Source organism: Serinus canaria, chromosome 2 (genome assembly GCF_022539315.1).
Source record: "Serinus canaria isolate serCan28SL12 chromosome 2, serCan2020, whole genome shotgun sequence".
Lineage (NCBI taxonomy): Eukaryota > Metazoa > Chordata > Aves > Passeriformes > Fringillidae > Serinus > Serinus canaria.
Genome location: NC_066315.1, coordinates 123,230,568 through 123,255,927, shown reverse-complemented (window position 1 = coordinate 123,255,927; position 25,360 = coordinate 123,230,568). Strand labels below are relative to the sequence as shown.

Below are 25,360 nucleotides of genomic sequence, written 5' to 3'. Positions count from 1 at the left end.
ATAACACTAAGGTCCCTCCTGAGCCTCCTTTTCTCCAGGCTAAACTTCTCCAGCTCCCTCAGCTACTCCTCACAGGACTTGTGCTCCAGACCCTTCTCCAGCTTTGTTGCCCTTCTCTGGACGCGCTGCAGCCCCGCAATGTCCTGTCGGGCGGCCCTGGCCCTCCTGCCGTGCGAGCACAGCCCAGGCGGGCAGGGCAGGGCCGGCCCGGCGCGCCGTTCCCCCGGCACGGCGCACCCGGGGCGAGGCGGTGGGCGGCGGGGGCCGGCCTGCCCGGCAGCGAAATCCGCCCGCGGCTCCCGGCGAAGGCAGCGCGGCCCCAGCGCCCCGCGCCTGGCGGAGCCGCGGCCGGAGGGAATCCAGTCCGGGTTTTGGCGCCGGGGACCGGTGGCGGCGAGGAAGGGCGAGCGGGAGGGGACCGCGCGCTGCGCCCGACAGCCGGGCCGGGCCGGGCCGGGCGGACAGCCGGCGGAGAAGGAGGGCGCCGGGAGCAGGTGGGCGAGCGGCGGGGCGGCCACGCCGGCTGCGGGCCCGCCTGGCCGCGGTCGCGGGCCCCCATGGCCGCGGCGCGCCCGCCGCACACACCCACCGCCGCCCCCCGGTGAGCGCCGCCGCCGCCCCTTGGGCACCTCGGCGGGGCCGCTGCCCGCGGCCGGGGCTGAGCGCGGCGGGAGGCGGCCGGGCCGGGCCGGCCGGGCGGAGGCACCATGCAGGCGCGGCGCTTGGCCAAGCGCTCCAGCATGGGCAGCCGGCGGCTGAGCGCGGCGGCGCCGCAGGTGGACGCGGTCCGGCCCCCCAAGCCCGAGAGCGCCTGGAGGCCGCCCCGGCGGGAGGGCTCCGCTGTGGCGCTGGAGGAAGAGGACGAAGACGAGGACGTGGTGGTTGAGGTGGAGGAGGAAGAGGAGGAAGAGGAGGGCGGCCTGGGGAGCGCCCCCCCGGCGCTGGCCGGCCACGGCAAGGGCCCCCTCCGGGGTAGCCTTAAGGTGCGTCCCGGGAGGGAGCGGGGCGGGGGCGGTCGAGGGGCCCGGGCCGGGGAGCGGGGCCGGTGAGGCGGGCCGGGCCGGCGAGCGCTGGGGGCGGCCTGAGGCCGGCGGCGGGGTTGGGAGCGGGCTGGCACCGGGAGGCTGCAGGGGACTCCGACGCCGGGCGGGCCAGACGGCCCGCCGCAAGTCCCGGGCGGCGGGGGCGGCTGGCTAAAAGCGGGCGGGGGGCGTAGGGAGCCACCGGGGTCTGAAGGAGTTTGAGCATCGGGAGTGGAGACTTGGCTGGGTGAAGCGCGCGGCTGGCGGGGGTTGGAGGATGTTCAAGCCGGCCGTGTGCGCAGAGGTGTTCGGAGAACTGTGCCTGCGGGGCGTGCGGGCTGCCGGGGCCGCACGGGGCTCCTGCGAGCGCGGGTGGCCGTGGTCAGGAGGTCTGGGTGGACGACCTGTGGAAAGTTTAAGAATGCAGCCCTTCTGTGCAGAGGCCTGATTCAAATCGCATCGAAGCGTGCGCGGGCAGTGCGCTGAAATCGGTGCGGTTTGGAACAACCTGATGAACACACCCACTGGCTGAGATCCCGCAAATTTAGGCTTAATGATTTTATTATTATGCGTTTTCTGTATTTTTTTTTTTTTCTTGGGATAACCAGGGTAGTAGGATTAAGTCTATGTATAGTACTATAGAGGATTCGTGTGATAGATGTGCACTGATTATGGAAAATAAATGTGTTTAAAGTTTAAAGGGTACCCATTTGAATTATTTTTATTTTTTCCAATCTAGGCGATAATTCTTACTTGATAGGAGTTCAGGGATGGATAGTTAGGAGTGCTGTATTACCACTGGGGTCCTTTCTATATCTAGAGGTGGGGGGAAAAAGAAGGGAACAAATCCAAAACAAACAGTACAGAAAGGAAAATAGCAGCAGAAAAGCACGTTATCCCCATATTACTTCAGAGCAGTTTTGTTACAGCACTGAGAGAATCAGTCAGACTGTAGCTCTTCACTGAGTCTGTCAAATGCCATGAGTTGTGGTTGTGGTGTCTGGGTCAGACCATCCATGGTACTGAGGCCTGACAGGCTGAAACAACTTTTTTGCTACAGAACCAGCACTTGACACTTGAGTGGTAGCCTTAGGATGAAGAGCACCATCATGAGCTTCTGGTCCCATCATTCTCCCCTTAGTAATGAAGGTCTTAAGTGGTAGAGGAGGCTTAGAGGAACTTCCTGGGTGTACCTAATAAGAAAAAAGAGTGGAATTCTCAAGTGGAGCACAATGAACTGAAAGATAACTGGATTACATAGGTATAATCTGCATATAACATGTGAGTGTACTGTCCTTTGTCAGCCCTCAACATGCTTTCAAGTAGCAGGACTGCTAGAGGTTGCTGGTATTTCTGCCTTACACCTAGGAGTATGTGTACACGCAAAAATATTGTGTTTGCATGTATTTACTTCCTTGAATAGTAAACCTACTTCATAGGTGAGATTAGTGTAGTAATGCCTGTTAGGCTACACTTAGTGTACATAATAAACTGTCAAGTCATTGTTGATAACCAGGTGCACATATTTACCCTCTGGAGAAATGTTTCTAACTGTCGTTACCTGCTCAGTTTCTGCTTTCTCTGTTTGTACTTTTGAGTATTATAAACTGGGAGGGCTTAAAATTTAACATAGTAAATAAATTACCTTTCTGTGTGTATTTCTTTAGAGATTGTGAGTGTGGGAGTTCTCAAAGCTTAATGGGAGGGTTCTTCCAAGTAATTTTAAAGGAACAGATAAAACTTCTCTGCCTTTGGCATTGTGTTTCTGGGTGCTTTTAAGCCTGAAGTGACTGAACTGCAAAGGTGCTTCTCAAAAGTAGCTCTGGCTGTGTGGCCCTGAGTCTGTCAGAAGGTGGGTTTTCCAAGCAGGTTGCATTTCTTTTAATGAGAGAAGCAGGCATAAAATGGATATTGAGGTCCAGCTGGAAAGCACTGGAAGAGTAATAGGACTGGCACAATCTGGTTGAGGTTTGTCAGCTGGAATTCCTTCCAAATGGAGAAGTGGCATGGAGTCAGCAGCATCTGACTCCCAGACACAGACTGCTGAATTAGGGACTGGAAGCAAAGCATATTGAATGGGTGTCCACTCCTGAGAGATGGCATAAATTGTTGCATTGACCTATACCTTCATAATAAGAGAAATCCTGAAGAGCTTCAGAATTTATTTGGACTTGAAAGCAAAATGATCTGGGCTTTGCAGTGTGTACTATCTGGATAATGCAGTTAAGAAGCATCACACGGTGTTCTGGTGTATATTCACATGTATTCACATATTCACTTGATGTCTGTGCCCTTGGGTGGAACGGCATTTCAAAGCTAGTGGCTTCGGGGGCTTGTGACAAAGTCACTTCTATGGACTGTCTGTGATACATGGATGAAAGCATCATAGGGTCAGCAATGGAATTAATATTATTAAAAGGTGCCTGAGAATTTAGTCCACTAGTCAAAATCAGCAAAGAACTGGCACTATCAGGTCTTACAGCCATATTCTCTGCTCCAGAAAGAAGTCCACTGTGTGGCCGTGCCTTTGGTAGTCTGGTTTTGACCCTCACTCTTAAGATGGGGATAGAGAGGATGAAGTACCTTATAAAGATAAATATTATTTCTCCAGTTTCTGAAGTCGTGGAAAGAGAGAACATGTATGACAAAAAAGAGAGACTGGTGGTCATGGGGAAGATACAGAAATTGTGTCTGTATGTTGCTGTAGCTGTGTACCTGTCCAGGAGAACACTGGAGCACATTTTTGTTGCTTGTTCTCCCTTGCTGTGCTACCATGCTGGAAGAGGCACGACTATGCTCTGTGTTGCTGGTGGGTCATGGCAGAATAGCCAGAGAGTCTTGGAAATCTTATAATGCTTTGTTGAGAAGTGCTGTGTCTTCTTACTTTGTCAGAACTAGTTCATTAATCTCTATATGGAAACTAATTACACCAAGGTGCTGATTATGCAGACTCATTTTGCATGTGAAACCCTTTTTGTGCAGCCCGTATTTGCTTTGGCTGCATCTGGATTTTCAGCCATTTAAAATGAGATGAAAAAGTATAAATAGTGTAATTGCTAGTACTTTGTCTTGAGGCATGGTTAATTTGCAATCCTGTTTAATTCATCTTTTGTATGTAGCCTAGTTCAGATAGCACAGCCACGTTAGTACCATGCTGGGGTTGATGTAGTTTGTGGAAACTGCTAAGTTTGATGATGGGGAAAGGAGTTTTGAAGTGGGGTCCATCAGCAGTCTCCGATGCTGACTTTATCAGATACTTAGAGGAAAACCCCACTGCAAGCAGCAGAATTATGCTAATTTGTCTCTAAGCCATCAGAGTGCTATGATTGAGAATGTGGGCTAGTAGCAAACATGGGCTTGTGATAACATGCCAGCATGCAGCAATATTTTCTATGCTGTTATGAATAGTACAGGGTTGGTGCTTTCTTCTGTTCAGCCAGGTTGAGTTGCCAGTTTCCAGCCCAGTTTCTGTCCCCAGGCTGAGAGTATGGACACAGGACATTCCTAATCCAGCTGACTATGGATGCTGCACCTATTCCTCCCCCATGGAACTACCTGTTCCAGATTCTGGCTTGTTGGTGAGCACCTCTTCGTAGTTCAGAAGGATGAATTTCCCACAAGTGGATTTGATCTTGCAAATATATAGGTCCCCAAATGATGGAAAATGATCATATGAAGAATCTGAAAACTAAAGGCCTAGAGAGCTGTGCAGTGATGGTAGAGGAATAAAAAAGCCCAAGCAATGTAAACAAGACTTTAACTTCATGCTTACACTTTACCATTGGGTAAAGTTTCACCCACTTTGTGAAGTGAAATTTGTGACAGGTGGAAAGTAAGGAGTATGTACAAGTCTGATCCAGCAGTTTCAGAATGGAGATGGCACACATTGGTAGGAGTTAATGAAAAATTATACTTTTGGACACCGTTTTTGTGGTTTGTTGTGTTTTGTGTTTTGGGTTGATTTTTTTCACTTTTTTTTTTTTTTTTTTTTTTTTTAAGATAAAGACATCTGTGTGATATATGGGATGCAGAAGAATCTTTAGAGCTTATGTGGAAGAAATCAGTTGCCTTTTAATTATGTGTTGTTCAGCTGCATTGAATTCACTCTCTTCTCTTTTGCTACTTCTTTCTGAAGCCAGGTGTGAATTCATTGCTGTCCTTTAAATCAGACTTTCAGTTTTGCAGTTTGAATGGGCTATATACTCATTGTGGACAAAAAAAAGTGTGTTTTCCTACTTGATTAGCAAGTGTTATTTAATTTAGCTTTCATGTGTGTGTGTAAATGTATTTTCAGAGGCAATTTGCAAAATACAGGCTTCAAATACCAGCTTTGCTTAGTATTAGACAGACACATTAGGAACTTAAGAGGAAAATAAACCGTTTCCTTTCAGACTAATAATGATGTTATTTTTATAAATACTGCTAGTTAGTAGAACACCAGAACTCATGTCCTGAACTTGGAGCCTGTTAGGCTAGGCTATGTACAGATTCAGAACAAGCATGATTCTGGTCTGTTCAATTCTACAAAGAGTAACACAAGATATGAATGGACACTGATGGACTGTGAGGAACAACTAAAGGGTGAGATGAGAGAGGCAGATAAACACCAGCAGCTTAGCCATATTTTTTTAAGTAGATAAAGTTAAATAATTTTTAAATTTCAAACTTTGTTTGGCTGCTTCTTGTTCTCGAGTGAAAACCTGTCCAGTGAAGTTGGTGTGGAATATTCATGGCTAGACTTGGGATTTTTTTCTTTTCTTTCTTTTGAAAAGTTTTAAAAGTTTGTATATAATATGGATTACTGGAGGCAGAGATGGGGGAGGTGAGAAAATAAGGTAGTATTTTTTCTCCACTCTCCCCTAATAAAGAATGAATGGGACTAATTTGCTGGGTATTTTTTAATGTAATTTTGTTGTTGTTGTTTGGACACAGACCAAACAAAACCACTTTGCCTCTAAAAGGAATTGTATTAGAAAACTGTAACTACGTAAAAGTGAAGCCACTATCAGTTCTGATCTTTTTTTGTTATATTCTTTTTGGTCTAGAATGAGGTCAGTTGAGAGTGATCAGTTGAAAGCCTTCAGGTATTCAGTATGTGTCAGTGGACAGAGAAGTGCTTCTCAGTCTCTGTCATAGAATGTTTGAATTGGGAGGGGACCCTTGGAAATCACCTGGCCCAACCCCCCGGCTCCAGTAGGGTCATGTAGAGCTGATTCCCAGGACCATGTCCAGGTGGGTTTTGAATATCTTCAAGGAGGGAGACTCCACAGCCTGTTTCAGCAACCTGTGCCACTGCTGGGTCACCCTCACAATGAAGAAGTGTTTCCTGATGTTCAGAGGGAACCTCCTGTGGTCCTGGCACTGGGCACTGCTGAGAAGAGCCTGGCTCTCTGTTCTCTCCATTCCCTGTTTCTAGACATTTTTAAGATTCCCCTGAGCCCTCTCTTCTCCTGGCTGAAGAGTTCTACCTCTCCTCGTAGGAGATAGTCCAGTCTCTTAGTCACAAAATCATAGACCAGTTTGGAATGGAAAGCACCTTAAAGATCATTTAGTTCCAAGCCTCTTGCCATGGGCAGGGATGCCACTCACTGACTAGACCAGGTTGCTCAGAGCTCCATCCAACCTGGCCTTGAACACTTCAGGGCTGGGGTATCCACCACTTCTCTGGGCACCTGTTCCAGTGTTTCACCACCCTCTGAGTAAAGAATTTCTTCCTAGCAACTATTCTAAACTTGCCCTCTTTTCATTTTAAAACCATTGCTTTTTTGTCCTGTCACTATCTGCCCATATAAAAAAATCCCTCTCCTTCCTTTGTACCTTGGAAGTACTAGAAGACTGCAATAAGGTTTCTCCAAAGCCTTTTCTTCTCCATGTTGAAATCATTCTGGTGGCCTTTTGCTGCACATTCTTTGGTGTATCCGTGTCTTTCCTGTATTTGGGATCCCAGAACTGAACCTGTCATTCCAGGTGTGGCCTCTCCAGTGCCTTAGTAGAGGCACCAGGATCACCTCCCTCCACCTGCTGTCAGTACTTTGCCTAATGCAGCACAGGACATGGTTCAGCTTTTCTACAAAGCTGTTTTCCAACTGGGTGGTCTCCAGCACAAACTAGTGCCTGAGATTGTTCCTCCCTGGGATTGTCCTTCCTCAGGTCCAGGACTTCACAGTTCCCCTGGTTGGGTTTCTTGAGGTTCCTCTTGGCTCATTTCTCTAACCTGTCAAGGTTTCTCTGAGTGGCAGCATGATGTCAGATGTATCAGCCAGCCCTCCTTGTCTTGTGATCCCTTCCCAGGGATCAAGATGAAGAGAACCAGCCAGCCTGTAGTTCCCTGGTTCTTCCTTGGAGACAGAAGTGACATTTTTTTTATCTTAAAACTTAAGTATTGAGAAAGTGCTTTTCATGGGCTGGTAACTAACATTTGTAATGTGTCCTGTGACAAGTGCAGATGCACAGACCATCTGTGCCTTTGTTGATCCTATGCTCTTCCAAGCTTTCTTCAGACCCAAGGTTACAGAAAAGTCTAAGAACCCTGTAAATCAGCTTTGAACCCTCAAGTCCTACTCTGTTTTTCCAGCTGCTAGATTAGAAATTCCAGTGTTACAAGAGCAACGGAGAGCTCTTACAAGACTGTGGGATAAATTGGTGCCTCAAAGATGAGAATTTGGCTGCTTGGCCAGCCAGGAGCATGCTGGTCCTTGCTGGTGTCTGCTTTGTAAATACTGTGTGGATTGAGCAATTATGCTTTTTTTTTTTTTTATTCCCTCAGAATGAGTCCACATTGGCTTTATAATGCTTTCAAGTGATTTATTGAATTGCTTATTTCTAAAAATAGTTTAGCAGCTTGACTAATACTGCAGCTTAAGGCCAGCCCAAAGACTACAAAAGGACAATAGGTCAAAAGAGAAACTCTTAAGTGTTTTTATTTATTTACAAAAATTGAACAGAAAATAGAAGGTGAATGAAAAGAATGTTCATTAGCTCCTCTGGGAATCAGCTTTAATTTCATGAACTTGTGTTCATGTTTTTCACTGTAGCGTGTTGCTGAGCAGAGCACACAGGAATTTAATGTTACCACTGCTGCTGCTGAACAATCTGTGATAGGATCACTTTCACTACTCTGGCACCTGGCCAAACTTTCCAATCTCAAATGATTATTGCAGTGACATTTGTCGTATTGTATTAAAAAGTACATGTGTGGGTGGTATTTGTTGTTTGACAACAAAACTAATGAAGACAGGAAACTGAACAACTTCTGTTGCTTGGACTTTGAATAAAAATACAGATTTTTTTATTTGTGTTTTTCAAAACACACAGAATTTAATTTCCATAAAATCCTGACCCAGCTGAAGTTGATGGAAAAGTCCTGCTAGTTTAAGCAGATTTAGGATTTCAGCCCAATTAATTGAACACAAGTATAAATCTACTAGTAGACTAGAACTATTTCATAGTGGTCCCAATAATAGTAAAAGACTGTTATGATCACTCAACACAGAATCAGAGGGAAGGTAAAATGCCTCAGTGATAGGATACTGATGCGTGAAATTATATAGCTTGGTGTTTTACCATCTTTCATGCATTTTTTTACATGGTGGATAAAAGATTATTTGAACTTTAGATGGGCAGTGCTGTTAAAACAAGCAGTCAGGATTGCATGGTTACTTAAATTTTATTTTGTGCTTCAGCAGATAAAGTGACTGATGCCTACATCATACTGACATAGAGAGCAAATTGTACAATCACCTTCTATAAGCTGGACATTGTAAAGCTGGCAAGATAAACATTTGAGCCAGCCTGGTCTTTTATGTATGTATGCATGTCCCTTTAAAATGGTATAAAAAAACCTCTCATTGGATCCAAAATGCTTTTTACCTCATATTTCTCAACAGTTTTCTTTCTATAATGCAGTGATGAGAAATGTGAGTACCTCCAGAGGAAAAAAAATCTGATATTTCTACTTTAAAATACTTTAAAGAGAACACTGTGATGCAGGCCTTGCTGCCTTTAGATCTAGGTCAGTGGTGATCTATAAGGCCATGGACAGCCATTCAGATCTGATTTACAGAGCTATACAGAAGAAGCAGTGAAATTAATAAAGGTGAATTGGTGGTTGCTAAGGATTTACAGTGATATTTTGCTTCAGTATGTGTGACCAACACTGTTTCAGACAATTGTCCCTACCTTTTCAGAGCAGGAGAGAAGTGCTTGGTCTTGCAGGTGTTTCTTTCTCCATGCTGGTAGGTCCATCTGCTGGAGCAGGAACATGGATAGCATAGAGTGCTTTGTGCCTGGGCACTGGATGTGCCACAAACTGGAGTTTGTGGAGTTTATGTTTCATCAGTTCCAAAAAGGGTAAAGTATTCCTTTCCTCCAGCTCCCAGTTACTCAGGCAGCCTTGTGGTTGTGCCAGAATTCATTGTGTGCTTTTGTGGGTTACTGAAACAGTGGAAAACATGTGCAGCAGCGTCTGTAGACTCTGTGCTGTCCTTCAGTTATGGTGGCTCAAGGAAGAGCTTGCCAAACATCCTGATAGTGCAGAGGAAAAGATAGGATATCTCAGCTAGGACAGGCATATGGAGGAAAGAGCAGGTTAGAAATGGAGCAAGCCTTCATCCTTTAGAAGCCATGTGGCAGTTGGACTGTACTTTACTTTGGGCCTGATGGTCCTTCAGGTTCTTTGTGAAGGCTTTTCTACTGTGAGATATTATTGCATCCCTGTAGTGGTTTGATGGAGGGCTGTTTTCTGGAGCAGCTGGAGAAGGTGGCCTTTCGCCTCTGCATGTTTTTACTGATGTTATTCTGTTGCTTCCAGGGGTAATGAGTTGTAACTCTGTGATACTGTTTATTGTGTAGTCAGACACAAAAATAAACTCTTTTTTGGCACCTCTCCTAATCTGAGCAGAAAACCTGCTACATGATTTTGTCTCGAGTTGAACTCATACTTGGGAGAATCTTCTGTTGGAGCAGTGCTTCTTGCTTTTTCTACTCTGCTGAGGGATCATGCTTTCTACTTCCAGGGTCAAGATCTGTTAGAGAAGATAAGGACTTGTGCTTATTTTTTGTCTTGTAATATCTCTTCCAGGCTTTCAGCATCAGGGATCAGCATTGACCCTTTCATTCACAGCACTTACTTCATTCAGATGTTAAAACAGTTGCATACATCTGTGAACTCCCTTGGTTTTATTTCACTGAAATGCCACAATTTAAACAAACAAAAAAGAGCAAAGTTCCAGGATGTAAAGGCAAATGGATTGCATTTCCATACTGTTCTAAGTGATCTGAGATCTACAGTATCTCATCTCAGCTGGCTGCTTTCAAAGTCAGAAAATAACTTTTGACCTCAGAAATCTCACACCTCTGTATCTTAATTGCAAGAGATCTTGAAAATAAAGCTAACCTGTTTTTTTTTTCACTAAAAATATCCTACTTTATATCTCTGTCCAGTCAAGAGGAGGAGGGTTTTCAAATGCAGATGTACCAATGAAGGGTTTTTTTGCTGAGGAGCAATGAGGCAGCATTTCCAAAACCTTCTGCTAAGTGTGGAGAGTTCCCCACTCCCTCTTAGTTTGATTTTTGTGAGCTCTTACTTACTTGATCCTGAATGAGATTATAGAAGTGCTAGTACTTCTTTGAGCTGCTGCCGTCTTTGCTGATCCCAGATCACCAGCAGATGAAGAGAGAAACAGGTGGAGTGTCTTGTACATCTTCAGCAATGGTCTTGAAATAGTTAAAATATATTTTATTTGCACATGAAATTCAGCTAGTAAAGGCCATATTTAGTAAGACAGTCTATACACAAAGCTGTATTAAGCTACATAAGCTGGTGTATACAACTTTTTGATCCAGACAATCAAAATTAGGGGCAGCAAAGACAGTAGGTACTTTACCCCACTGTGTTCTAGGATCTTTTTTGCATCTCTTACAAGTAAAATCACCATTTCATAGAAAATAGATATTCATAGGCATACCATAAAAAATACCCTGACATGAGGTTTCAGAACTTCAGTCAGTGCAGTGGGAACACCTGGTTTGATGTTGCTCACTGCTTGCTGCTTGTAAGTACATCTAGTAATGCAACAGAGATAAGAACAGAAAAGGTTTATTTGAACTTCCCTGCTGGCCCACATTAGCATGCTTGGGTTTTTTTTCTCCTATTCCAGGGTTTTTTAAGCTTCCCCAGAGGTGACCAGCAAGACCCCAGTGTATCCTCCTCTTTTCTCCTGTTCTTCTTGACCAGCCCAGGGCAGACATTTCCAGATCCTCATCTGTGTGGCCACAGGTTGCTCTGGTGGCATTGGGCATTCCTTACACTGCTTTCACTGCAGGAGAGGTGAGGGAAACCTGCTGCCTGGCACGAACCCTTCCTTCCCACTTGCATGGCCAGGCACGTAGGTCCTTGTGAGAAAAAATATGTGATAATTGGTTTAGTTAATTTTAAATTCACTTTCTGTGCAACCAGTAATTGGGAAGGCAATTATGACTGCCCATTCCTGGCCTGCAAGTCCTGCTAAAAGTGTGGTGGAGTACCAAGCACTCAGTGGTAAGCATGCTTGGCAAAGATTAAAGCAACAGAATTCCTAAATAAAAAATTAACCTGCTTTTTGCAACTCTGACCCTCCACTTTCCTCCTGCTTAAGGCTTTCCAAGGTACTATATTTTTAGATGTTTAGAGGCAGGGTGTTTCTCAGGCACTTGTTTTATTTAAGAAAATGAAAACAGAGCTGAAATAGCTCTGCTGAGATCCTGCCACTGATGCCAAGCCTGGGGGCCAGTGTTCAGTTGGAACCCAGCTAGTTGGGTTTGCAGGGTGGTCACTGCAGGTCACACCCCTATGTACACAGCATAGCCAGGACACAGAACACAGAGTTATTTCTCTGAGACTTAAACATTGCAAGCAAATTTCAAAGATGCACACTTTCAGTGATTAGTAGTAAAATTTGGTAGCTGTTACTGATTGGTGTCTGATAATGTTAGAAGTTATGTCGTGTACTTTTCTGTGAGGAACTTACTATGCCTGCATATGGGATGGGAAAGAAAGCAACCGTACTTCCACATCTTCATTATTTATTGATGTGGTGGAGAGAAAAAGGCACAAATACCTCTGAATTATATTTGTTCAGACCTGAAAATGGTGTATGGGAAGGACCATGAATTCCCAGTGTTCCTTGCTGTCTTCCCTTGTAATCTTAGTGAGACCTTTCTGTCCAGTTTTAATAACATTTATGCTTCCTGTGCCAGTTAGTATAGTATTTCAGATGTCAGAAGGTGGTGGAGGTTTTATTTGGGGTACAACAGGTACCTGGCTGGGTACTAGATTTCAAATGTGGGAGTGAAAGTTTCTGTCATTCATCTGGGTAGATTCTCTATAACTCAGAAACACCTTAAACTGGTGCTGGGATATGTGGTTTTTGTAGATGAGTTATGTTCAGCCAGCTAAGTGCTGACATGCACGAAAGGGTGATGGGAGGATAGAAACTTCTTGCTCACTCCAGTTCTTGCTGCATAACACTGTATTGTGAATCCAGGCAAGTTAACATGCTTAGAGTTGGGTTTTAATACATAAAAAATATATTCTATGGATGGTTTTCTATGTTTGGTCAGATGAAGATAGAGATTTTGTCCTAGTCTGGTTGAAGATGAATAGTACATTACTGTACATTAATGTGTACTATATATTGTAAGGAACACTTACAGTGACCTTAAAATGCATTATGTTCTATATTGTTAGAGACCAACAATTTATAAATGCTTAGAGTGATTAGATCAACATGATTTATATGTAATGAGCAACTACTGGTGAAGCGAGTAATTAAATGCAAAGTATATTCGAAAATGTAATAATACATTGAAATTCAGGGCAGATTATTTCCAAGCATCATTACGAAAATCTGTCTTATCTCTTTGTGTTTCACTATGAATAGAGATTTCTGGCAAAATGGAAATTTGATGCATTCTTTCCTTCCAGTGAGGACACTGTTTTTGAATGTCAAAAATTAGAGCCTTTTAATGTAAAAAAACCCCTCTGTTATAGGAACCTGAACTGGAAATATTGTACAAAGCAATATGAGTGAACCAAAATCTTTGTCCTTCCAGAGATTTAATTTAATTTTTTTTCCTTGCATTTAATTTTCGTAGCAAGTTTGGTGTTTCTCATTTTTGCTTGTTGTGTTTTGTTGTGAACTTTATTCCTGATTTCTTTCTTGTTGAGAAAAGTGGCTTATCCCTGTCCCTAGAGCATTGTCTGACTGTTCAGGCTGGCCTGAAAAGGGCCTTTTTGAGTTCTTGTTTTGGCTGAACATTTTAAATGTGTGTTATGTTATGTATACACATCTCATTCTTGTTTCCCATTAACATGCTAGACTGAAATATATTGATTCCTTCTTTCACTTCCCCATTGAGCTGCCCGTTTGTTTTGTAATGGATCAAAAATGTTGCTAAAGCCTTGTTTAATTAAAAAAATCCTGGAACTTTTGTTTTCTTGCTAGTTGGGAGTTTTATTGGCAGTCCCAAACACTTAGGGTGATTACATCTATTTCAGAAAAAGGAAAGAGGTGGTCACAAAGCCAGAATCAAAAAACTGTTTATGAAAAGCAGCAGAGTTATACAGCCGGTTGGCTGGTGCTAAACCATCTCATAGCTAATCTGTCTAATCTGGTGTTTTTTTAATTGGTGTTTAATCTAAAGAGTTTTTTGATGGAATTAGATCAGCTGATTACATCATAAATCCGATGGAAACCAAAAATCCACATCCAAAACTGTGTCTTCTTGATCAGCTGTGTAGTGTTAATATTGTGCATAGGCCTAGGACTCACTGTTAAAATTATTTATCTGTTGACAATGCAAATAGCCAGAATTGGAGCAGTGAGTTGAGAGATTGCTGGTGGGGTGGGGTTTTTTGATATGTGTTTTTTAATTAGCATGTTACACCCACACACACATACCACCACCCCTCCCCCACTCCAGAAAACAGCCTAGTGTGGCTTGTGAGGGATCTTGTTGATTTTGGAATGAAGTGACACTGGAGTTGAGTCCAGTTAGAGTGGTGTGTAGGTGAGCTAAAGGAAATACAGCTTTATGGGTTGAGGGAGAAAAAGAAGTTTGTACAAAAATGGATACATGACAATGGCTTCAGGATTATTAAGAAATGGTGGGATTACCTAAACTAGATTCCCAAAATGTATTTCCACTAGTGTGTTTGTTTATAGGGAGCTTTGGATGCAGTCAACTTTTCTACAGATACTTGCCTTGTAAAATAGTTTTATTGTATTTTAGAGGTACTTCTTTGCTTTTATTGTAAAGTTAGCTTTGTTATCTGTATGGACAAAACATAATGGCACAAAATAGGCCACAGTTGGAAGATTATTTATTTTACAGTCCTCTAGGATTCAAAGTGTGTGTGGAAGGGACATGCTCAGCTTTCTCATATGTCTTAGCCCTTCCAGATCCCAGGAGACATTATGAGGAGAAACATAAGTTATCCAGTGTCCCCCCCAGAAGGTTAAGGAGGCCTGCTGGGCTCTCGCTGCTCTGCTGCCTGACAGTGAGCTGCAAGCCCCTCTCTGCCGAGGCTGTGGCTGCAGGCCTGTTTCTTGGCAGGCAGATGCAGTCATGCTTGTGATAGCATCTTCTTCATCTGGTGTAAATCGGTGTAGCCTCATGGAAGGTGCTTCATCGAGTCACAGGGGTGGGAGGCAGTGCTCTGTTGAGCTGGGCAGCTGCCATGTGGAAATCAGCCCTTGAGATGTTGATAAAACTGTCAGCAAAGTAGGCATGGTATGTGGTGTGGCAATTCTTTCAATGCTTTGTTGTGTTTCCATCTGTCGGTGTAGTCTGTTAGAGAGCCTGTTAAAAATTATTTTTCTATTCCTGCTGTGCCCACCTGAATCCACAGGTGTTGCACCAAAAAATAGGAAATTTGAAAGAATACGGGTAGGAGTAATTTTTCACATTTGAAGATAGATTTCCATACAGATGGGTCACAATGCTAATATTCTTGGGAATTCAGTGCTTTCCATTGTGTAGGAAACACAGATATCTTAATGCCTGTTAAATACTAGTGAGCTATTTGTAAATCAATAACTTCAGTTTTTAAGCAGCAGTGTACCATAAGTAAGGGAAGATGATAAAGTCCAGTCAGGTTATACTCAAGGGGTGACATAATAATCTGTCAAATCTGAGTCACTGTGTTTCCATATAAATGTGATAGGTCTACTTATTCTCGTGTTCACTGATCCTTTGAATAGGCAATTCAGTGCCTGAGTTGTCTTTTTGATCAATAATTTTTTGCTGTTCAGGGTAAAATGCAAGCTGAAATTTAACTGAAATTGGAGGAGACCGAGGTTTGACTGCATTGTCAGCATCTTATCAGGATGTGCAAGAGCAAGGGTAGGGCAAAAATTGATTGCACATAAGTTAAGGCCTAAACTCCTGAAAAATTGCAGCCTGTACATCATCTGTAAGGAATAGTGAAACACTTCTCTAAATGCCCCAGTTTGTGTCAGTGTTAAGCATGCTCATTTTGGACAGGACTTACATTGCAACACATGGCCTTGATGTGGAGTTCAGCACCAGCAATTTGGTTATGACAAAATACCACCATATAAAACTTTCTATAGGCAGGTTAAGATAGGTTTGCAATGAAAACCTATTAATATACTGCTGAAAATAGTAACTGTGCAAATAATTTAGCTGTCACATGGATTATTAAACTTTGTTGTTTAATAATAATGAATCAAGCTTTAAGGTAAAACCCTTAACTTAAAAGTAAAACCCTCAATCTGAATAGATATGATTGTCTTGACAACTTTGAAGCAGAAATTGAAAGGCTTTCTTAATAAAGTTTTGACTTAGAAACCAAAGCAAGAAATGTTTTTCAGTTTTTGCAGGATGATTACTGAATTAGTAACACCACATCAGACCTCAGCTCTGGCACTGTCCCATGCTTGAGCTCCAGTGGGGAACGCTTGGGTAATATGGTTGTTTCCAAGGAGCACAGTATCAGAAGTCTCCCTTGCCCAATAGTGATGGGACGGGTGGAATTGACAAAGGCAGGAGGAGGTAACTGCAGAGAGAAACAATACTATTTTTTTTTAATTTACAGGTGGTTTATAGCTCCTGTTTCTGTGACTGAGCTTCCAAGTGATGTGGTTGCCTGAGGCCAGGTTGTAAAGAACTCTGTTGAAAGTTAGCTGAAGGTTGCTAATGGCTTAAGGGTGAAAATACACAGTGAATTGCATAGAAAAACAGCCTATTATCAAGTGGCTTGTATGAGTGATAATTCATCAAGTGCATGAAAAGGACAAAAAATTTACCAGTAGTTGATACTGGAGGCAATAAGATGGCAATATTGGAGGACAGGAAAAGCTGAACCATTCGGGAATAATGTAATCATGGAATTTGAGAACAGCAAAGGATGGAGAAATGTGAAGTATTGGAAGTAAGCTGAAATAAAATGGTGTCAAAGTCTTACGTTCTGTCTGTGAGACAGGCCTAGACAGGTTTGACTAGATCTTCCACAGGATTTTTGCTGAAACATTCTGGACTTGAAGGATCACTCTAAGACTCAAGTGGATAAAAGAATATTAAGGATCTATGAAAAAAAAAAAGTTACTGATAAAATATGACAGAATAGTTAACTGTCTGGAAAGATATATTGGGAATTATCCTTACTATCTCTGAACTATGTGTGCTGGTGAAGCAGAGCTTGAAATCTGAGGTGTCCTGGTCATTAATCAGTGTTTGCCACAAAGTGAGGAACCTGATCATTCAAATGACCGTGGCCCTCAGCATTACTCACATCAATGGCTGCTTGTGTAGGTGGTTGGATTTCCAGCAAAAGACACCATACACTTCCAGACAGGACAGGTGTCTCAAGGGGAAATGGCTTCCAGAGACATGGACAAATTAAAATAGAAAAACTGCGTGTGGAGTAGGAGAAAGCTACTGAAGAAAGCCCATCAAGGAAAACTCTAGGCTTTCTCTCATGATCACCTGCTTCTGAAGCAGAAAAGATTCTTTACATGCAGTCACTCTCAAGGGAAAGTTTAGAAAGAAGTTAGTATTTCCAAGCATCTGTTGAAAATTGAAGGTGAGAAAGAGAATTAGTCTAAGCATTGGATTTGGTCTTCTGCTTTTTCTGGCCATTGGCTGAAGAACCTGAGCTGCTTCTGCAACCTAAGCATTTGCTCTGTGATTTTTGTCTTTCCTCACTTCCATATGTATGCATGGGGCTGACTATTAATTGTGGCATATTGACGTATGAAATGTGTTTGAACTGCATGTGGATAAATTCGATATATAAGAATAGATAATCTGGTATCACAGTAAAAATATTCTGCTATTTTTGGTTTTGGCTTTATGATACAGCTGTAGTCTGAGCCTGCAACCTTCTGGTGTCACTACTTAGGGCTGTAAAGAAAACTCAGCAATGTATGGCACAATATATTTGCTGAAACTGAGTAAAATCTAAAATTTCATAAATAGAAGACAAAAATACGTTTTTTTCTTTGGTACAATCATGCATTTAGTGCATTAAAAGAATAGATAAAACCATGCTGATGAAAGCTGAGTTCAGTCAGGCACGGGAGAGTTAGGAAATGAGGGAGGCTGTCCCTCTCGCATGCTTTAGGCAGAGTTTTCCACACTAAGGGTTGTAGAGGGTAAGGAGGCAGCTGCTGGTGCTGCCCAGTACTTGTGACACCGCCATCCCTGCCATGCACAGCGGGGGAGCTGCTCCTGCCCCACACAGAAGCCTCCTCTGCAGCTGATGAGGTGGAAATCCTGGGCAGGGAGGAAGGGAGGTGTGGTCATGCAAGGGCAGACCATGCAGCAGTGGAGGGGATGGAAATCAAGTCTTATGTAAAGCTTTGTTTGGTGTTACATAATTTCTAGGGGCTGGATATTGGAACTTGGGTATTTTCAGGCTTTTTTGTTACTTCACTGCATTACTTATAAGTCAGTTTTAATGAAAATTGAAGGCAACTCAGCATTTCAGTGATTCTCAGGCACCCAGAAAAAGGCTAATTGTAAATCTACAAAGTTTTTTAAAAAGATCATTAAATCAGAATTCAATTTGTGTTGTTTATATGTCTTCTCCTAATTCTGTGTGATCACATGCTGACTGTTTTGTCTTCCAGGCAGATTTTCTTGGTAATGTGTCATCTGTTTGTGTGTGAAGAAGTGTAAAGTGTCTAATTCTTTCTACTGTTTACGTTCATAGAATAATAACTCTTGTTTTGTTCTTGAAGCAACTGTTAAAAGCCCCTCAGTGGAAGCACTAGAAACAATTAAATCATCAGTCCTAAATAGTTATGCATTAATGATGTGATACAGTTTACAGAGTACAGCAAAATTACTGTGGCAAGTATCTTTCCTGTGAACTTCAAGTTGCTTGCACCATTTTTGTAACTGCCAAGGTTTGAAATCTACAGAGATCTGTGGGGAGAGGAATATATTTTACTACATAAATATATACACAAATACATTGATTAATTTTTTGGATGATGAAAAGGAGGAATAAGTTGGAAGAATTGACATTGGAATTTCAGTTTATTGGTGCTGTTACTATCTGAGGACAATACAGCTTGGATATCTTCAATGTAAAGATCAGCAATAATTTTAAAATGTTTTAAAATCCAGTTTGCCAGCTCTAGAAGGCACCTAGATTTCTTTGAGCAAGTGCATGTGGTGTGAAAGTACCTCTGCTCAAGGCAGGAGAAGCTGCCACTTTGTTGGGCCGTATTTTGCTTGGTTGTTTGGGTTGGTTGGAGGGGTCACCTCACAGATAGGTCTGCCCCTGTGAAACTGTGGAAGTGTAGCTGTCCAGGGAATGGATTTCACAGGAAATCTAGGTCCTTGTGCTTTGTTTTGGTTGCTGGGAAGATGGAGTTGCTTGGTTCTGATGAGTTTTCGGGGTCTTCCCTGCAGCCCTGCAATAGTTTGCTTTATAAACACCAGCACATTGTATTCCAGCATGGTAGTGTATTTGTTAAGACACCTGTTTGCTTGGGAAGTCTTTGCTTGTGGGGAGTGGCAGACCAGGAGATCTGGGAAGTGCTAGCCAAGAGACAGCCTGGTGTTGCTCCTGGGTGTGTGTCCCTGCTCTGTGATGGCTCTCACAGATATCCTGCCGCCATTACTTGCTCCCCTTTGCCTTCTGGGAGAAGGGATCCCCTTTGGATCATAGCAAATTATTTTTCTGCTCCAAGAAAACCCCTGATTTGCAAATACAGCTTTTAAAGAATCCAGTATGTGGCTGCAGGAAGCGCTTTAATTTTTTGTTATGTTTAATCTGGAAAAATTCTGAGTTTTTTCCTGCAGTTTCAGGAGGAAGGCAGGTAGGATTTCTTTTGCATAGCTATGCAGCACAGATGTGTGTGCATTAAAGATATGTTGTTTATAATCTGGTTTCTGACATTCTAATGCAAATACCTTTTTGATTTAACATAAAGAGGTTGATCGCTTTATCAAATGGACAAAAATTGCTTATTTTCCTGGCTAGTCTTCAACGTTTTTGAGAAATTATTGGCAGTTTCAGAATTTATGAAGGACAAAGAAATGGTATTCACTAATTCAAATAATTAATTAGAAGCAAATGCCTGTGGGTAGTGGGTTGTTTCTCATTTTAGGCAAATTAAAGGAAAATTTAATAATTGCTTTCAATTTTTCAGGCAGCCAACATCAAGCGTGAAATGACCTTCCATGCATTTCAACAGGAGGATGTAAAAAGTGACATCAGTCGAAAACTGCCAGACCAACAGTTTCTCCTGTTCACCACAAAGGAGGAAGATTTAAAAACAGCAGAGACCAAAAAACTTAACAGAGCTCATGAGCATGAAAAGGAAAACACTCGTTCTGTTTGTCTTCTGGAGCAGAAGCGCAAGGTTGTTTCTTCAAATATTGATGTGCCTCCAGCAAGGTGAGTTTGATTTTTTGTTGTGCTTTGTTTTAAGCTTTATTCCTTTTTCTTCCATGCCATTTTTTTAATGGAACATTAGATACAAGTTTGGTAAACAGCACTATGAACTGCTCAGGCCAGTGTTTGTGCCCAGGCAGTCCAAAGTCAGTCACAACCTTCCTATTTGAGAGATCTACTAGGAAATTAAAAACACCAGTAGCAGAAAATGAGAGCATCTGCAGAGTAGGACTTGCTATTGCTTTTGCATTGTTTTTGCTTTTAGAATGTCCTGCAGCTGATGTACTTGGAAAAAAGTATGTGTCTTAAGAGGAAGAGATTGTTGACTCAGCTTCACCCTAAGAAGTAATCTTCTAAATTAGATACAAAATCATCTTACTTGCTAGCAATTTATTTTTCAAATTTTTTACTGTTCATACTTGCAGACACTTTATACTCATTGGGTATCCTGTGTTGCAAGATGGCAAGTACTTTTTCTTGTTCATGTTAGCATCAGTCTGTCTGTAAAGATTTCTGCTTAATCTACCTGGTAAATTTATTTGCACGTAATTCAGTAAAAGGCCTTTCAAGTTTATGATGCTACTTAAAAAAATTGTAGTCAAAACAGATGTTTAGTTTTTCAGTTTGTTGGCTTTCTGTAAACCAACATAACCAGCAGGTCTACCACATCATCCAGAGCAGGATCACTTGATGTTTTTCTCTGGCTGTCATAGATGTCACTTGCACTTGAGTCCATGAGCATTTTTACAGGATTTCCCCCCCACCGTATATATGTAGTAAAAAGCTATGTATTACAACCTTGAAAATGTTAGGGTACTTATTCGAGATTTTCACTTGTAATCAACCTTGTAATGTCTGAGTGCCCTTCTCATTCATCCTGTGTGTCTCAAAGCAAATAGGATCACAAGAACATATAGGTCAGGAGGGACCTCAGGAAGTCACCTAGGCTAACCTTCTGCTCAAACCATATGTTAGCATTTCCATTTAACAACTCAGGCTGCTGAGGTACAGAGTCTAAGTGCATTTTTTGTGACTTCATGCAGATAATCTACTTGAAGTAGTAGTCAAGCCCCCATTTTCTGTAGCTACAAGATCATCCTTCCTTGGAGGGAAGGATATTTTTTCCCCAATGAGCTGGAAAAGAGGATGAATAAACATCTTTAATGCCTTCTTTAAGCTAATTGTGACACCAGTTGTGAGCACAGGATACTTAAGATGATAGGAAATAAGTTCACTTACAAAGATGTCTTCTAAAGTTGTTCTTTCCATCTGCATGTATTTTGTTGGGGGCATAAAAATTACTGTGTTATGTTGTTGTGTATTTTCAGACATGCAGGTTGAGCTCCAGCATTAGCAGAATTAAAGAATGAAGTAGGAAAGAAACCTGGAATTTATGTTCAATAGCATAATAAACATTTTCGTCATTCTTGCTACATATTTCCAGTCAAGTTCAAGTTTTGCTTTATAGCTGAGGTGAATTATTGGGCCATTTGTCCACAACTGATGGGAAGAACACTTCAACTTTTGCTTGGAGATCTTCCTAAATATTTGCTGTTGTAATGAAGGGCAGCACCCAGTCTCTCTTCCTCGGCAGCACAGTTTGATCTCTAAGATGTGTTTTCCAAGAAGACTCCATGCATTTCTTGTCTCTTTCTAGGCCCCTTCCAGTCTTCTGTCTAGGACTGTGCTGAGAGAGTTGCATGATCCCCAGAGGTGAATTCCTTGTTCCTTTGCCTCCTGCAGGACTCACTGGGTCAGCTGTCCTCTTCTGATGAGAAAATCCACCCGCCTTTGCAGATTTGTTATACCTAGTTGTGGAAGGTCATCTTGAATTAATCAGATAGCGTTTCCAATTATGTGGGACAAATAAGGGGTTTACTATGGTCTTATTTTCTTGTTGCTATGTATACCCTCTTTACAAAAAAACCCCAAATTTTTTATTTTGAAGAGGGCATATGTAGTAATAAGTCAAAGTGAAGCTTGTTATTTATTTTGTTTTAAAACTTAAGTGGAACTGAGGGGAACCCATTTCACTTCAGATGCTGAAGTGAAAGATAACATTTTGCAGATCCAACTAAATCCATTACAATATTTAAGTGATTTTGAGATAGAAATTTATCAAAGCTTTGGTTTCATTATTAGCAGGGGCATATAAGTATGTCCAAAAGAGCTCTGAAAAAGGTTTGCAAAAGAGCTGTTAAGAGGTGGATAAATTTACTTCACTTTTTCCACAAAATGAAACAAAGGCCATCCTTTCTTTTAAGGATCTCAATGAATAAGAATGGAAATCTTTGTGAGGCACTTTATCTAGAATAACTAACAGTTCAGTAAAACACCAGCATAATGTTTCTTGGAGCCATTCAGCTTCAGGGCCTTCATTATTGCTTATGGACTCTGACATTTTAGAAATGTTAAAATATCTTAACTGAGTCCTACTGTTTTGTGGGCCTGGTAGTCAGGTGCCTGGAAATAATAGTGAAATAAATGTTTCATTGGATGCAGAATTTTTAAGTTTGTTGTTTACATTTTTATTTCACCTTGTGAAAATACTACAGATGTTTCTCTCTATGTTATGTCCTGTACTGGAAGTGTCTTTTGGACTAAGACAGGAGGAGATCATGACTTTTTCATTATAATTTTTATTTTTGGGATGCAAGAAATGAAATTACAGTTAACAGCATTAATTCTTCCCTTTTCAGATTTCTTTAGTTGGTCATTTTGAAGAAAATTTATCTGAGCTAAATCGCGTTCCTTCTTCTGAAATGCAAATAAGCATAAATGAAACTGTTCAGCTTGAGCAAATGAATTATTTGATATAATGAGGAAACTTGAATTCTTTATTTTTCCTTTAAACATTGAATTTATTGTCCATTTTTATGCATAAAGAACTGCAGGCTTTGTACTGCAGTTATCTCTGAGAATTGAGGTATTATCTGTAGAAGAGAGAAAAATACACTTTTAGTTGATCTCCAGTTCAAGTAGCAGCAATCAAACACAGCCAGATCCATGGATGTGAGTAGTGAAAGGCCATTTTGTAAAAAGAGAGTGGTATCACTGTGGGACTAATCACTTTGTCTGGTGGGCAGAAGCAGGCCCAGGTTTGCCAGTAGTTCAGCCAGCTGTGTCTGTAGAGGTCAAGTGTAATCAGAGAGGATGTTCCCAGTAGGCAGAAGCGTGGAAGTTAACAGAACCTTCTTGCTCATTTGTATTTTCTTCAGTTACTTGCCCTCATGGACACATAGTTCCAAAGCATGTCAGAGAGAAAGACATGAAAGAGCCCGGACTGCTGATACAGTGGGTGTGAGGATGTGAGGAGGGACCCAGTGGAGGCCAAGTACACAGGGAATGGCTTCTACTTCTTGGAAGAAGGAGGATAGAAGGGTGGGTGGTGGAGAGCAGGGGATGATATTTCCTTTTTTTGAGTAAGATGTGAGAATAAATGTTGGAAAATTATGGTGGTGTTAAAGGCCTTTTAAGACTGAAGTGTTTTGACCAATGGTAGCTGGAAATCCTTCAGAACTTAAATGCAGTAATGTCAGGGGAGGTCCTTTCAGGTGGTCCAGAAAGCACTAGGCACACATCACTACTACCCCTCTGATGGGTATGTGTGTTTGAATAAAACAACAGATTTTCTTTTACTTCTTTTATTATAATTTTCTGCTGCATGACCTCAAAATATTGTGAAATTTGTATTTACCTCTTGATACATCATCCTCGTTTCCCCAGTCCTCCTGTACTCTGTTGTCTCTGAAGAAAAGAACAAAAGATAAATTTTCTAACTGCCCAACTTTTTCTAAATAGTCTGTGCTGCTAAAGGACAAGCCACAGCTAACCATCAGTTGCTTAAAGACTTCCTTAGAGTGTTAAAGTAGTTATTGTGCAATAAACCCTAGCTGCTGTGCTCTTTGGTTTCACTGCTGTTAAGCACTGACATTTGCCATGACAATAATATATTGGATTTTGCTATCTTTTGATGCTTTTATATTAAAAAAGCTGCTCTATTACTGTGAAATTAATTTTTATTGCTGTACCTATATTTTATCTGCTAATTAGTTTATAATTTAATGGAAAATTATATGAAATAATTGAAATAAAGTAAATTTAATACCTCTAGGAATTCTCTCCAACATTGTCTCTTTAGTTCTTTGTAGAACAGCTACAGAAAGCTGGGGCAAAATGAATTTCAGCCATGTTTCCTGACCATCATTATAAAGAAATAGTACAGATGGTGATGTATTTTCATCCCTAAATTATTTTCTTGCCTGGTCTCTCCAGGAACATAGCTCTGGGCAGGCTTCTGATTAGAGTGTGTTGTTGATCTGTAAGGCCTGCTGGGCATGATTGATTATGCACCATGCATTCCAATGGAAACATTTGCATATTTTCATAGCCAAAACTCTCCAGGAGCCTGACTTCAAGATCAAAAGCAGTATCTGCTTAACTATGATAACCTCACTGGAAGGACTTCCCAATCTGCTTGTAGAGGGAAGAACCTGCTGATCAAGTTGTGCTTTTCTGTTTATCCAGAGGTGGTGTTTATTCAGAGATTGTCTTCTGTTATTTTTCTCCATCTGTTTTAGACTAGTCCTCAGTTTTCTTGGAGGAGCTTCTTTCCTGTATCTCTCACAATTTTTGCTGAGGGGATTGCTGGGGCAGCTTCACAGGGCATCAACTATTTGTTGGCTGCTGAGAATTTTCAGTTTGAGTGAAAACAAAAGGCCAAAAAAACAGACTGTGCTTCAGAGTTACTGACTGTAGCTCTGTGAGCTTCTGAGCCCTCTGAATTTGCCTGCTAGCCCAATAGCTTTTCATTGAGGTGTGATATTTTCTTCCATTTTTTCACAATCCTGTAGGTTGAGTGCCCCTGTTTCTTAAGTTTAATTTTCTGTACTCATGCTACTTAGAAACTTTGATAACAGTTGTTTTTATACAACAAAAACTATTCCCAGTGTCATTCCCATATTTCAGAGCTTCTGTAAAAAAATCTGATAGTTGGCAATACCATGCATTTAAAAGTAGCTTCTCCAAAGATATACACCAGTGAATTATTGAAGTAGTAAATTATTGCTTTGTTTACTACACTTGTTTAGTTAAATATGTGTGCAGCTTGATTGAATTTTACCCAATCAGTCATTAAAGCTTGATTATATTGACGGTAGTAAACTGCTTGTCATGATCTGCTACAAAATGGTGTGGTGCCTTCTAGGATCAAACTGTTGGAAGGCCATCTTCAGGTTAGTTGCCTAGGTGTGCATAGTGTTTGTTGCCATGATAGTTGAACCATCTTTTTATGATGTTGAGACAGATGACAGCATTCCTGACAGCCTGCAAACTGCTGGAAACTCACCTTTCGAGTGGTGAGATGCATCGAGTCTCTAATATGCTGGGGAGCAGAGTTGGGCTGTCCCATTTTAGGTGGGGCTGACCA

At 41.7% G+C, this 25,360-nt stretch overlaps 1 protein-coding gene across 1 annotated transcript in view; it reads left to right on the top strand.

Annotated features, from left to right (window-relative positions):
* Positions 1 to 724: 724 nt before the first annotated feature.
* Positions 725 to 25,360, top strand: part of ZNF704 (zinc finger protein 704) — a 102,029-nt gene continuing 77,393 nt past the window's right edge. The window contains exons 1-2 of the mRNA XM_030240306.2: positions 725 to 983; positions 19,688 to 19,935. Of these exons, the coding sequence (XP_030096166.2) occupies positions 741 to 983; positions 19,688 to 19,935 (491 nt within the window). The 5' untranslated portion in view covers positions 725 to 740. The remainder of the gene's footprint in view (positions 984 to 19,687; positions 19,936 to 25,360) is intronic.